The 14426-nt window shown below is 58.4% G+C and overlaps 1 protein-coding gene across 1 annotated transcript in view; it reads left to right on the forward strand.

Annotated features, from left to right (window-relative positions):
• The window catches only part of PLXND1 (plexin D1), a 51201-nt gene extending 40708 nt beyond the window's left edge, over nt 1–10493 (forward strand). Inside the window, exons 21-36 of the mRNA XM_082847637.1 lie at nt 1030–1137; nt 1217–1329; nt 2222–2326; nt 2874–3004; nt 3410–3608; nt 4262–4408; nt 4554–4710; nt 5140–5243; nt 5326–5389; nt 6081–6115; nt 6348–6452; nt 6978–7141; nt 8238–8385; nt 9462–9602; nt 9753–9827; nt 10083–10493. Coding sequence (XP_082703763.1) covers nt 1030–1137; nt 1217–1329; nt 2222–2326; nt 2874–3004; nt 3410–3608; nt 4262–4408; nt 4554–4710; nt 5140–5243; nt 5326–5389; nt 6081–6115; nt 6348–6452; nt 6978–7141; nt 8238–8385; nt 9462–9602; nt 9753–9827; nt 10083–10199 — 1913 coding nt within the window. The 3' untranslated portion in view covers nt 10200–10493. The remainder of the gene's footprint in view (nt 1–1029; nt 1138–1216; nt 1330–2221; nt 2327–2873; nt 3005–3409; nt 3609–4261; nt 4409–4553; nt 4711–5139; nt 5244–5325; nt 5390–6080; nt 6116–6347; nt 6453–6977; nt 7142–8237; nt 8386–9461; nt 9603–9752; nt 9828–10082) is intronic.
• Nucleotides 10494–14426: the final 3933 nt, after the last annotated feature.

Consider the following 14426-nt stretch of genomic DNA (forward strand, 5'->3'; position numbering starts at 1 on the left):
AATGCAAGAGATTTCTGTGTATTAATTTTGTATCCTGCTACTTTACCAAATTCATTGATTAGCTCTAGTAGTTTTCTGGCAGCATCTTTAGGATTTTCTATGTATAGTATCATGCCCTTTGCAAACAGTGACAGTTTTACTACTTCTTTTCCAATTTGGATTCCTTTATTTCCCTTTCTTCTCTGATTGCTGCAGCTAGGACTTCCAAAACTATGTTGAATAATAGTGGCGAGAGTGGACATCATCATCTTGTTTCTGATCTTAGAGGAAATGCTTTCAGTTTTTCACCATTGAGGATGATGTTTGCTGTGGGTTTGTCATATATGGCCTTTATTATGTTGAGGTGGGTTCCCTCTGTGCCCACTTTCTGGAGAGTTTTTATCATAAATAGGTGTTGAATTTTGTCAGAAGCTTTTTCTGCGTCTATTGAGATGATCATATGGTTTTTATTTCTCAATTTGTTAATATGGTGTATCACACTGATTTTTTTTGCAGATACTGAAAAATCCTTGCATCATTGGGATAAATCCCACTTGAGCATGGTGTATGATCCTTTTAATGTGTTGTTGGATTCGGTTTGTAGTATTTTGTTGAGGATTTTTGCGTCTATGTTCATCAGTGATACTGGCCTGTATTTTTCTTTTTTTGTAGTATCTTTGTCTGGTTTTGGTATCAGGGTGATGGTGGCCTCATAGAATGAGTTTGAGAGTGTTCTTTCCTCTGCAGCTTTTTGGAATAGTTTCAGAAGGGTAGGTGTTTATCACTATTTTAAACAAACACACATTTCTTATTATAAGAATGGGACATGGAGCCTTATCTTCCTGGCCGTTTCCCAAGCCCTTGGCCCTGTAGTTTTCAACCCACTGGGGAGGAGAGGACCATAGGCTGAGGCGCCTACCCCAAGGAGCTGGAGCTGAGGGGTGCAGGCAGGACCTCTCCCTTCAGGCCCAGGCCCTGCACAGGGCAGGTACCGACAAATGCTCTCCGAAGGGCTTTCATTGGCCTGACCCGCCTCTCTGCTGCCCACAGCCCTGTTTGTCTTCTGCACCAAGAGCCGCCGCGCTGAGCGCTACTGGCAGAAGACACTGCTGCAGATGGAGGAGATGGAATCCCAGATCCGAGAGGAAATCCGTAAAGGTAGCGGGTGGCGACCATGCGGGACCTTGGGCCTCGGCTTCACCATCTGATCCACTCACAGCCACTGCCTGTATACCAGGCTTTGCTGAGCTGCAGACGGACATGACGGATCTCACCAAGGAGCTGAACCGCAGCCAGGGCATCCCCTTCCTGGAGTACAAGCACTTTGTGACCCGCACCTTCTTCCCTAAGGTCAGTTCGGGCCCCTGCCGGCTACTTCAGGAGCTCCTCGACCCCTCCCTGGGCCCTGAGAACCTAGAGGGCACTTCTGTGCTGATGGGAGAACTTGACAAGTGCAGCCTGGGCCCCTTGAGCAGTACGAAACCTGCACGCCTGCCTGTGGCAGCCTGGGCCCCTGCCCTGGCCTGCCGAGGGAGGGCCCAGTTTCCCCCTCTTTCCTTCTCTGCCCACTGATGTTTTAATTGTCCATACAGAAGCTGGCGGCCAGGCCCACTTTTCTCCTGGGGGTGCTGGGCATGCCTCCCCTCTCAGGGGGTGAGTAGAGGCACCAGTTCACTGCCAGCCCCTCTCCTTTCTGAGCCTCTTCCCAGGGAGGCTTCTCTGGGTCTCCACATCTCCTCCTTCTGTCCACTGGACTCTGTCCCATCCCTTCCATGCCTCCTTGTGATGCTCCAGGGGCCGCTGCCTTGTCCCCACCTTCCCTGGCCTGTCAGGAGTGTTTATGCCAGTGGCCAGCAGCCTCCGCTGGCCCTGTCCACACTGTTCTCCATGCAGCAGCCACAGAGAGCCCATATTGTGGTCCCTGCAGGCATTTCTGCCTCAGTTTCCCTCATTCTGCACAGAGCTACTGTGGCTTCCCCTTCAGCCTCGTGCACTCGAGCTTTGCCACACCTGGGCTCATGCTGCTTCTGCTCCTTTTCCTTCAGGAAGCCCCCGAGGACTCCCCTCCCCTCTCCCCTGGAGTCCTATGGCACCTGGGTGTGGCCCACTGCCTCTTCTTCCTTTGTAAAGTGGGCTTTGGCATTTGTCGAGTGGCCCCTGCATGCGTCAGGGGAAGGTGCAGCCCTGCCGAGATGCTGGGAGTCTGCGGCCCTGCTGAAGGGCTGGGGGTCTGCCTCCACAGTGCTCCTCCCTCTATGAAGAGCGTTACGTCCTGCCCTCCCAGACCCTCAATTCCCCGGGCAGCTCCCTGGTGCAGGAGACCCACCCACTGCTGGGAGAGTGGAAGGTGAGTAGCCCTCCACCCGTACACACACACACACACACACATTGGGCTGCCTCAGGGCAACCCCATCTCTCTCTGGGCCCCACTTTCCAGCTCATCTGACCCATTGATCCTAATCATGGGAAGTTGGGAGGAACCTGCCATTGTATGGTAGTGAGTCCTCCATCACAGGAGGTATTCAAGGGGCCATTCAGGGTGTTCTACGTGCTGACCCCCAGGATAGGTAGAGATGGGAGAGGATTGGGTCCCCCTGGACATCCCACTCCCCCTGCTGCTTAGAGAATGGAAGGTGAGAGGGTCCCCCCCCCCCCCACCTCACACAGGGATACTGGGTTGCCTTCAGGCACCCTTGCCTGAGCTTCACTTTTCAATTCAACTGAGCCACTGTTCCCATTCACAGGGAGGTAGGAGGCGTCTACCACTAAAGGTAATGAGCTCCCCCTCCCAGGAAGCACTTGAGGAGCCATTCAGGACATCCTAAGTGCTGACTCCTAGGCCAGGCAGAGACACTGGACCTCTGTGGACACCCCCTCACTGAATGCTTCTGCAGATCCCCGAGAGCTGCCGGCCCAACATGGAAGAGGGCATCAGCCTGTTCTCCTCGCTGCTCAACAACAAGCACTTCCTCATCGTCTTCGTCCACGCACTGGAGCAACAGAAGGACTTCGCAGTGCGGGACAGGTCAGGCTGCGAGGCTCTGGGGGAGGGCAGGGGCCTGCTGGAGGCCACCCAGCCGGTCCTGGGTCTGCCTGGCTGGATCCAAGGCTGGGCCAGTTTCCAAATCACCATGTCCTTGGGGCAGCTGGCATCTCCCCAGCATCAGACCCTGGGTGCTGGGGCGTTGGAGGCCCTGAGACCCCCTCACCATTCTTCCCCTTCCTGGTCTGCTTGCCAGGACAGGGCTCGTGGGCATGGCGGTTGCTGTGCATGGTAGGGAAGGTAGCCCTTTCTCCAGCGAGATTTTAGTCACACTCACCCGTCCATCCAGCGACAAGGTAGCAGCAGAACCCCCACTGCGTGGTCCTCGGAGCCCAGGGCCTTGCGGTGCGGGTGGTGCTGACGCCCCCAGCCCATGCCCACCCACAGGTGCAGCCTGGCCTCCCTGATGACCATTGCGCTCCACGGCAAGCTCGAGTACTATACGGGCATCATGAAGGAGCTGCTGGTGGACCTCATCGACGCCTCGGCCGCCAAGAACCCCAAGCTCATGCTGAGGCGCACGGAGTCCGTGGTCGAGAAGATGCTCACCAACTGGATGTCCATCTGCATGTACAGCTGCCTGAGGGTGAGGGTGCCGGGCAGCTGTGCTGCCGCCTAGACCTGATTTCATTTTATTCTCATGCCAACTCTGCCGAAGGGATTATCATGTTCTTTGTGCAGATGTGGAATGGGGGGCTCAGAGGGCGCAGGGACAGCCCCATAGGATCCATTATACAGATGGGGAAACTGAGGCTCAGAGAAGGCCTGACTTCCTGCAAGGGCTCAGAGCCAGCCCAGGACGGAACAGAGGCTCTGTCAGTGGCATTGTTTCAGAAGATTGTTTTCTCAGTCCTCATATGCCCCCTGATGTGCCTTTGAGTCCAGCTCTGCCACTTCCCTGCTGGGTGACCCTGAGCAGGTTGCTTGCCCTCTCTGAGTCTCGGCAATGAGAATGACACCCCGTACCTGGAAGGGTTGCTGGCAGGATGAAATGAATGTGGCCACCCACATTAGGCGATGTTCGAGCTTGGAGTCCACAGAGACACCTCTGGGTGGGGGATGGGAGGCAGCGGCACCAGGATCAAAAGGAGGGTATAAGCAGGCAGCCACGGAGGTATTGGCAGAAGCGGGTAGCGAAGGCATTCCAGGTTGGGGCCGGACTCTGGAGTGTGGGCTGGAGGCCAGGGGCTGGGCCAGGCAGTCTGGCCTCAGCCTCTGACAGGCGCGCACCTTCCGCAGGAGACGGTGGGGGAGCCGTTCTTCCTGCTCCTGTGCGCCATCAAGCAGCAGATCAACAAGGGCTCCATCGACGCCATCACAGGCAAGGCCCGCTACACGCTCAACGAGGAGTGGCTGCTGCGGGAGAACATCGAGGCCAAGCCCCGGGTGAGCCGGGCGGGCGGGCAGGGAGGGGTCCCGCACCCCCGGAGAGTCCCGGCTCCACTGCTGCCCGCCCCCCCCCACCCCCCGCAGGCTGTCTCCCCTCCAGGGCCCGGTGGTTGCCCGCTGACCCTCCCCCTCTCTCCTGCAGAATCTGAACGTGTCCTTCCAGGGCTGCGGTATGGACTCGCTGAGCGTGCGGGCCATGGACACAGACACGCTGACGCAGGTGAAGGAGAAGATCTTGGAAGCCTTCTGCAAGAACGTGCCCTACTCCCAGTGGCCACGTGCCGAGGACGTCGACCTAGGTGGGCAGGGTAGGGCAGGGGCGGCAGGCGTGGGGCTGCTTCAGCAGCGCAGGCTCCTGCCTTGGGCGCACACACTCGCGCCGCTCATCAGATGTGCGCTAGCTGTGGCTCTGGGGACGTGCAGACAGATCAATCAGCTGCCGGGAGCTCTGTGTGGGGCGGGGCGGGGAGACAGGGCCTGCGGTGGGAGGCCGATGCAGGCTGCTGCCCCAGCAGCTCTGAGATCCCAGTGATAGCCCTGAGGATGAGGCCTTTCCAGAGCTCCTGCTCTGTGCCCGGCACCCTCTCCCCTTCCCGTCTCCCAGATGGGCGAGTAGAGGCTCAGAGACAGGTGTGGGTGCCCCCGGTTCTCTCCCCGTGTGGCCCGCTGGGGGCCTGCCTCCCCGCGGCCCCTGCTCCCAGCCCTGATGCCCTTCCCCCTGCCCGCAGAGTGGTTCGCCTCGAGCACGCAGAGCTACATCCTGCGGGACCTGGACGACACCTCGGTGGTCGAGGACGGCCGCAAGAAGCTCAACACGCTGGCCCACTACAAGGTGGGCCCCGGCTCCACCCACCTCCCACCACTCCCAACCTCCCTGTCCCCCGACCTCTGACCTCGGCCTCTCTCCCCCTCAGATCCCTGAAGGTGCCTCCCTGGCCATGAGCCTCACAGACAAGAAGGACAACACCCTGGGCCGAGGTAGTGCTGGTGGATGTGGGGAGGGCCCCTTCTGAGCGGCCCCAGTGGGGAAGCTGAGGCTTCGAGGGGCGGGGCTGGGCCGGGCTGAGGCTCCCTGCTGGGGGGGGGGGGTGGCGGGCCCCCCTGCCGCAGGGCTGCTTGGCAGGGCCTGTGGCCAGGCCTCTCGGCGCTGGATTCCTGCAGGCAGCAGAGAGAGGCCCCAGGAGGGTGGGATGTGATTTCAAGAGGCCATGTGGGCTTTGGCCTGTGTCCCCTCCTCAAACATCCCATCCATACCTTCAGATGCCCCAGGCCTGGGGTCCTAGGCTCCTCTGGGTCTCGGGGTTCCCTCCGGAGGCAAGGAGCAGGCTCTCGGGTCTCTCCCAGTGAGGTCTGGGCTGGGGGGTGAGGGCCGCCGCCCTGTCCTACTCGGGGGCCGTGACCGTCTCCCTGCTCCTGCCGTCACCTGGTGGATGTTTCCGTCTGTCAATGCCTCTGTCTTTCTCTCTCTACCTCATTCTCTGCGTGTGTCTCTGGATCTCGCTCTCAGCTCTCTTACTTTGCATTTCTCTCTCTGTGCCTTGTTCTCTCCACATGTCCGTTTCGCTCTGTCCATGGAGCTCAGTTTCTTTGTCCATCTTTTGGTCTCCATTTCTGTTTCTCTCTCCCCCCACTCCTCTCTCGTTTATTGTGTGTGTTTTCCCTCTCGCAGTGAAAGACTTGGACACAGAGAAGTATTTCCATTTGGTGAGTGCCCTGCCTCCGGCCCTGGGCGTGCCCGCCCTTCCCTGGGTGTCGACTTGGCTTCCTGCCACCCTGGGCCTCTGGGGGCAGTGCTTGCAGGCCCTGGGAAAGGCTGGAGTGGGGAGCAGGAACGGGACCCAGGGTAGCTCGCGTGCACCACAAAGAGAGCCCAGTGCCCACGGGCGGCCGGGGATGGTGCCTGGCGCCAGCACTGACCACTGCCCCGGCCTCCCAGGTGCTGCCCACGGATGAGCTGGCAGAGCCCAAGAAGTCCCACCGGCAGAGCCACCGCAAGAAGGTGCTACCAGAGATCTACCTGACCCGCCTGCTGTCCACCAAGGTGGGCCCACCCTCATCTCTGTGTCCTCACTCCAGTGGGTCAGCTGTGAGCACACACTTGGGGTGAGGGGGACAGTGCTTCCCCTGTGGGGCCAGCCAGGCTCTGGGGCGAGAGGCTGAGGGCTTTGGGTCCCAGCTGAGGAGGGGTTTGCTCCCAGCATGAAGGGTGCCCGATGACAACTTCTCTATCAGCCCGTGTGACATGGAGGGCAGCAGAGGCCCAGTGATGCCCCCAAGGCCACACGGCTGGGGCAGCAGAGTGGGCGCCTGAGAGCTCACACTCCAGCCCAGCAATCCCCTGCTCTGTGTCTCAGTCCTTCCAACACCCTTGTGGGGTAGGTTGCACTAACCTGTTTCACAGACAGGAAGACCGAGGCCCAGAGAGGTTAGATGACCAGCCCGATGCCACGTAGCTTCCCCATTCACCCAGCACTGCTCAGTCCCAGCACCACGGGCTCCCCTGAGGTGCCTGCTTACCCCCCTCTGTGTGGTCCTGGGCTGACGACGGCCACCTCCTTCCATGCAGGGCACGCTGCAGAAGTTTCTGGATGACCTGTTCAAGGCCATTCTGAGTATCCGTGAAGACAAGCCCCCACTGGCTGTCAAGTACTTCTTTGACTTCCTGGAAGAGCAAGCAGAGAAGAGGGGGATCTCAGACCCTGACACCCTACACATCTGGAAGACCAACAGGTGGTGGGCCAGTGTGGTGTGGGTGGGAGGCCAGGGGGGAGGGCTGTGTGGCTTCACTCTATCATTGGGGGCAGCAGTGGCGCGGGGGTTCAGAGCCTGGTCTCTCAGCCCACCGGCCTGGGTTCAATCCCTTATGCCATACCAAGCTGTGTGACCTTGGGTAAGTGACTTAACCTCTCTGTGCTTTAGTTTCTCCTAGCTATAAAACCAGGGCAGTAAAAGTAACCCACTTTAATTGTAAGAATTAACTAAAAGTGAGCATTGTCTAAGTTTTGCCCTTACCATCACTCTCCTCCACCCCTCTGCGGTGGGCACCATCAGCTCCGTTTTACAGATGAGCACACTGAGGCTCGTGGAGATGTTCCTGCCCCCGATCACATCCCTCCTTTGAGGCACGGTTTAGCTTTTCATGGTCACAAACCCCAACAAGAAGTTGTTGAAAACCTTAGCCTAACCCTCAGAAAAACATGCCGCAGACCTAGAAGTTTCTGTGTAGTTGCAGGGGCTGCTCAGAGCTCTGGTTGGGGTGGGGTGGGGGGTCTGTATGTCCCAGGCTGCCCAGTCACTGGGGAGGAGGGTGTTACCAACCCTCTGGCCCCCTGAGGCTAAGGATCCAGGCCTCTTCCCTCCCTCGGTTTGCCTGGTGACCCAGCTAATGATGGACTTCCCGCAGCCATGCAGGGGCTGGAGGAGGAGCCATGGGCTGTGAGGCGGGGGCAGGGCGGGGGTTCTAATGGGAACCAGGACTGTCTCGCTGGCTCCAGGCTGCTGCGTGAGAGCGGGCGACTCTGCAGGGGTGGGGCGGGCAGCAAGGGTGAAGTCAGGCCTTGCAGCTCCTGCCGCAGCCCGTGGCCCTCTCCACACAGGAAACCCGGCTCCCAGCCCCTCTGCTGCCCCAGCCGGCCGGGGATGGCCATCAGCCGCATTTGTGGGGGAGCAAACCGAGGTTTCCAGAGGTTCCGTCCTGTGACTAGTCTCCGCTGGCCTCGAGGGGCAAAGCCAGCCTGTCCCAAGCCCCCTCGGCAACCACTGCCTCCGCTGCCCACCCCCGGGGAGGGGGCTCACGCCGCTGCCCCTGTCACTCTCTGTCCCACAGCCTTCCTCTCCGGTTCTGGGTGAACATCCTAAAAAACCCACAGTTTGTCTTTGACATCGAGAAGACAGACCACATCGATGCCTGCCTCTCAGTCATCGCACAGGCCTTCATCGACGCCTGTTCCATCTCGGACCTGCAGCTGGGCAAGGTCAGCTGCTCCTGGGCAGGCCACCTGGTGCTGATGGGGACGGAGATCTTCCTGGAAAGGGAACCAAAAGAGCTCAGATCTGGGGGGCGTGGGAATGAACGCAGTCATCAGAAGCGGGGGGGACTCCCAGAAACCGCCACCCACAGTCAAACTACGTGGCTGCAGACTGGCTGCAGCCGCCTCAGGTGTGCCCCGCACCAGTTCCCAACGCCGAGGCCGTGGAGCCAGGCCGGGAGAAGCCAGAGTGAACGTGGAAAGCCTGTGTGGTCTGGCACACCATCGGAGACCCGTGGGCTCCGGGCGGCAGCCCTGATGGTCAAGAGCCATCCAGTGGGCACTGAGTGAAGGGGTGGGCAGAGGGGGGCCCAAGTGACCAAGACCTTTGAATACATGCAGGAGGGAGACCCCTGAGGCATCTGTCTGCAGGGAGAGGACCCAGCTGGCTTTAGCAGGCTCGGAGGAGAGACAGCGGCATTCCAGGCAGAGGGAAGGGCCTGGGCCGGGCAGGGAGGCTGTGAGCGTTAATGAAATGGTAGAGTTAGACCTGCCCCTGCAGGAGGGCCGGTGCCTGGCCCTGTGTTTAGCCCATGACTTTCAGAGAGAGGCCACGAGAGGCAGAAAATGCCGTCACCTCTCACACACTATCTCGGAAAGCAGGACGCCCATGACAGAGAACTGGGAACATACTTGGCACGTTTTGCTTTCAGGCGTAGGAAACATGTGGTGGGAAATATTCCACTGAGACAGCAGTCAGGCTTCCAGAAATCTTAGCCACCAAGACCCATATCCCTAAGCAAGGATACAAACGAAACAGCCTGCGTGTCAGAGAGCTGGCACAAGCCCATGCACGTCCCCCAGAAGTCGGCCCCCCTCGAGGTCATCACCCTGACACTTCCGTAGAAAATAGGGCAGGGGTTCCAAGCACAAGGGCGGAGAGGAGAGGGGTGGGGGTCCCTGGTCCAAAGCCCGCAGGGCGGGGACGTTCAGTGATGGGCTCGTTTGTGTGGCAGGAGAGACGAGGGCTCATCCAGGAGAAAACGAGTCTGTGTCTTAATCCCTCATTCCTCTCTGCCCAGGACTCGCCAACCAACAAGCTCCTCTACGCCAAGGAGATCCCCGAGTACCGGAAGATCGTGCAGCGCTACTACAAACAGATCCATGACATGACTCCGCTCAGCGAGCAGGAAATGAACGCGCACCTGGCGGAGGAGTCACGGGTGCGCCGCGGGGACCTTGCGGGGCGGGACAGGGCGGGACTTGACCGTCAGCGAGGGGCTGTGTTTAAGCAGCGAGGCTGGGCTGGGCTGGGCCTGGTTTTGACCATGGAGTCAACCTCTCTCCGACTTCCACCTTGTCTTTCCTCACAGAAATACCAGAATGAGTTCAACACCAACGTGGCCATGGCAGAGATTTATAAATACGCCAAGAGGTATCGCCCACAGGTGAGTAGCCCCCAGTGCGAGGCCCCCCTCGGAGCTACGATGCCCCCATGTCAGCCCTGCTCACTGCCACCTGCTCAGGGAAACAAACCCAGGGTGAGGGTCCGTCTCAGGCATTCATACCCCCAGGACGTTTCCGCTTTGGGGGTGGCCACCAGCAGTGGAAATCCAGGCGGTGTGTTCTCCCCCAGGATGTGCAGTGGGACCCGGGGGTCCTGGGCCCGGGCTTTGGCCCAGCTCCCTCCACTTCCCCCTCAGATCATGAGCGCCCTGGAGGCAAACCCCACAGCCCGGAGGACGCAGCTGCAGCACAAGTTTGAGCAGGTGGTGGCCCTGATGGAGGACAACATCTACGAGTGCTACAGCGAGGCCTGAGCCTGGGGGACGGCAGGACGGGCGCCCTCCCTCGACTTCGCTTTGTCCCCAGTGCCTCGAACTCCGGCTGGGAAACGACGCAGCACGAGGGGCCTCTCTGAGCCAGCCAGCGGAGCCCCCAGCCCTGGCCCCTTGGGCACCGTCCCCTCTCACCTGCCCCCAGACCCGGCTCTGGGCTGGGGGCTCAAATGCTGCAGCCGTTCCCCGGTAAGGCTCCCACCGTCCACCCAGCACAGCCTGGACGGCACCCCACTTGCTCTGCCCTGCACGGCCCAGTGCTAACGAACCCACCGATGGGCGAAGAGGCCGCCCGGCCCTGAGGTCGCAGCCGGAAACACTACCTCATCCTACCCGGTGGAGGGGAGGCCCCTTGAACCAGCCCTCAGCTGGTTTCCACTTCTTCAACCACCAAAATGTCGTCCCCTTCTCTACTCACCTGCAGAGGACCCTGGCCACACGCCATCCAGCAGTGTCAGGGTTCTGTTCTTGAGCGGCCGCTGGCTCAGTGGGCAGCATCCACCGCCCGCGGGAGGCTCTGTGCTGCCCTGGGAGCCAGGCGGGCAGGGGCCGAGGGGACAGGTGCTGGGCGATCCTGGTCTCGAGGGAGGGGAGGGGGCTGAGTTGCACCGAGGCTGTAGCTGGGCTACTTGATCTTGCTGGAAGTGTTTCTAAAGAGAGCACCACTTTTTTTTGTTGTTTTTTTTAAAAAAAAGCTTTTATATATTAAAAAACTTATCGCGCGCCAACTGTGAATAGCTGCCACTAGTGCAGAGGACCCGGGGAGGGGTCCCGAGGGGCTCCCAGCGCAACACTGGAAATGACTGTTCCAGGGGACAGGCAGACCTGGCAGAGACCCCCTGCGCCCTGAGAACACCGTCCTTTCTGTTCTGCCAGAAGCGGCTGGCTGGGGCTGACCCAGCCAGTGCTGGGACAGGTCGCAGACCTTGGGGCTGGGCTGGAGGGGGAGGCTGGGATGCTCTGGAACCTTCTTTATAATAAAAGCCTGATGGGAAAACCTGCCGTGGGCTCCAGCCTTTATCCTGAGATGGCTGTACTTATAGCAGAAAGGAGGGAGGGGGACCTGGCTTAGGACCCTGCCCGGCTCCCCTCGTGAGGGGTGGGCAGATACCAACTCCGCTTCCAAGAAGGTTCAGTGGGGAAACGCGGGCATCCACTGACCGCCAGGAATATGTCACAGCTGCTGTGTGCCATCTACCCCTGGGTAGGCCCTGCTCCTAACCTACTTACCTATGTAATAAGCCGTGAGGAACAGAATATCATCCCCATTTTACAGATGTAGAAACTGACTCTCAGCACAGTCGAGGAATTTCCCATGTCACGGCACAGGGAAGCCAAAAACCAGCTTGCGTGGGCCCCTCATTCCTCTGTTCCATGCTTCCTCCAGGCTGGAGTTTCCACAGCGGCCCCCAAAGCATGTGGGGAGCTCCAAGGTGACCACCCTGGAAAGAGAACTGCCGTTTACACACTCGCCCTGAATTTGTCATAAATATATACCATTAACTCCATTATTCAGATGAGGAAACAGAGACAGTTTCTCCCAGGCTGGTATAACCCTGCACTATTTCTCACCTCAGCACATGACTTGGGATCAGCAAATACCACAGAGACCCCCAGCCCACCCAGCTGGCTCTAGGCCTGAGCTGGGGCTGAGGTTCACTGACCCCCAGGAAAGGTCACTAAAGGACCACCTCCAAATCAGAAGCGGCTTAAGTTAGTTTTTTCTTTTTATGAAGGAAAAATAATCCCCCCCCCCCACACACACACATTAATCAGGAGTAAGAGCCAGGACAGAAAAATTCGTACAATTTAAACAAAATCCCAAAAATACCAGTTCTAGAATTGAGAACAGAAAAATGAGAAAAGTAAACAATTTTTAGCTTTAAAAATAGCCTCTTCCTGTAGTGCCTTCTGGGCGGAGATTCTTTATCTTTTCAAATTCTCTATTCTGATCACTGATGCCTTTTTATTAAGCAGCAGACTTTCTAGTCTAAGTTATTTACACAATTTGATAAGAATTTTTTGGGGGGGTGTGATGCTAGAATGAATACATGTTTTCTGCAGAACTGTCAGGAAGTACGAAAAGCCTGAAGAAAATAAAAGCTACCCTAACCCACCCATGGTTAAAATCTGAGAGCATGCCATTCCAAACTCCAGATCGTGTGCCTGCCTGGGTCGGAGGCTGAGGAGTGATAATCGAGATCAGGATGTACTCACCGTTTCGCAGCTGCCTTGTCCCCCATGCAACATCTTCCTATGCCATTAACTATTCCACAGCCTGTTTTAATGCCTGATTAACATGCAATTCCTTCTTGAAGCTTAAAAACGCATTTGCACAGGGAGGACATCTCTAGTTTCTAGGGTCATTTCTCGGCACAGAAGGTGGCCAACCACTGTGAACCACCCCCAGTCCTTGTCTGGGGCCCTGAAGACTTGCCTTGCAGCTACAGGTGTCCCTTAGCTCCGTCTGAGGGTCACAGGAGGTGGAAACTTTGGCGTAATGTCTGTCCTCAAGCAGGGGAGGAGGCCCTCCCAAGTCTCGTGGGTGCTGGGTGCTGGGTGCTGTCCGGCCTCTGCCAGGTCAGGGCTACTGGCCTGCGGCCAGCTCGTGGGGGTGGGATGCCCGGTGATGCCCAACCGCCCCCCCAGAAGCTGCCCAGGGTGCCTCCCCCAACCAGACCCCCTAAGGGGGAAGCGCCAACCCAGCTCACTACCGTCTGCTCACTGTGCCCCTCGGGGCTCTGCTGGCAGCCACGTTACAGATGCCCCAGGGAAGCCAGGAAGCCATCGGCAGTGAGACACAGCCTCACGTGGGATTCGGGGACGCGAGAGCAGGGCTGAGGGAGCAGCAGCAGAAAGGGAACAGCTCCATGCTGGGCTGCCTCAGTTTCCCTTTGTGTCCCATCTTCCCCTTCCCAAGTGCCATCCAGCTTACCTCTGACTCCCTTCAAATCCACCCCTTCCGTCTCTGCACACTCCCTGGCTCAGCAGTCACCCCTCATCTGGACCATCTCTTGGCAGCCCCCTGAACGAGCTGTTCTCGCCCCAGGAGGTGATCGCCACACAAGCACTTGTGTGGACCCCAAATTGTGGACCCCTTTCTACATCCACTCCCTCAGCATATCCCATCCACCCTGCTTAAACCTCTACCCAGAATCCACTACTTCTAACCCCTCCCTCCATGGCGGCCCACCCCTCAGCTGGACCATTGCAGGGGCCGCCTCCTTAGCCCCCTGCTGCTTCCCGTGTCCCCCTGCAGGCACTCCGCTGCTCACTGGCCTCTAATGGCTGTTCATCACAATTAAACAAAACCCAAAATTCCTACCCTGGCTTACAAGGCCCTTCAGGATCTTGCCCTAGTCTACCCTGCAGCCCTTGTTATGGTATCTACTGCTGCGTAACAAACCACCCCAATGCATTTGTGGTGCTTATGTGTCTGCCTGGGGCAGGGCTTGGCAGGGAAGGCCCGTCCCTGTTCTACGTGGTGTCAGGGGGGCCACTCAACTGGGATAGGCGATCCATTTCCAAGATGGTGCACTCCCATGGCTGGCAAATTGGTGCTGGCTGGTCAGGGAGCCCAGCTGGGGCTGACAACTGGGGTGCCTCAATTCTTCTCCACCGGCTGTTTGGGCTTCCACACAGCATGGTGGCTGAGTTGTAAGAGCAACTATTAAAAAGCGAAAAAACAACAAGAAACAACCCCCACACAGGAGGTAGAAGCTGCCAGTCTCTTAAGGCCTGAGCCCAGCAACTATCCTAACGTGAATTCCACTGTAGTCTATTGGTCAAGCAATCAAAGAGCCCGGGTTCAAGGGGCAGGGGCACAGACTCCAGCTCTCCATGGGAACAGTGTCACATACGCTTTTAAAACACCCCAGACCTCACCTCTGGCTTCATCTGGGCTTTAGCCACACATGCCTGTCAAGAGCATTCCCACCCCACGGCCTTTGCACTTTCTCTTCCTTCTGAGGACTCCCGAGGGGTCCACAGTCCTACTCAGTGACTGGTCGAACGGTCCGCACCTCCTCTCAGCTCCTCTAACCCCTCCTCTCCGCAGCCACAGGGCTCCTTCTCAACACACACCACGTCAGCCTCTTCCCTGCCTATAACCCACCCTGGCTCCCCACTGCCCCCAAGACGATGTCTGCCCTCCTTAGTCCACCCCTCCACACCTTCCTGCCCCATCTCCACGGCCCGGGGCTCATGCCA

This window comes from Leucopleurus acutus, assembly GCF_964270905.1.
Source record: "Leucopleurus acutus genome assembly, chromosome: 10".
NCBI classification, from domain to species: Eukaryota; Metazoa; Chordata; class Mammalia; order Artiodactyla; family Delphinidae; genus Leucopleurus; species Leucopleurus acutus.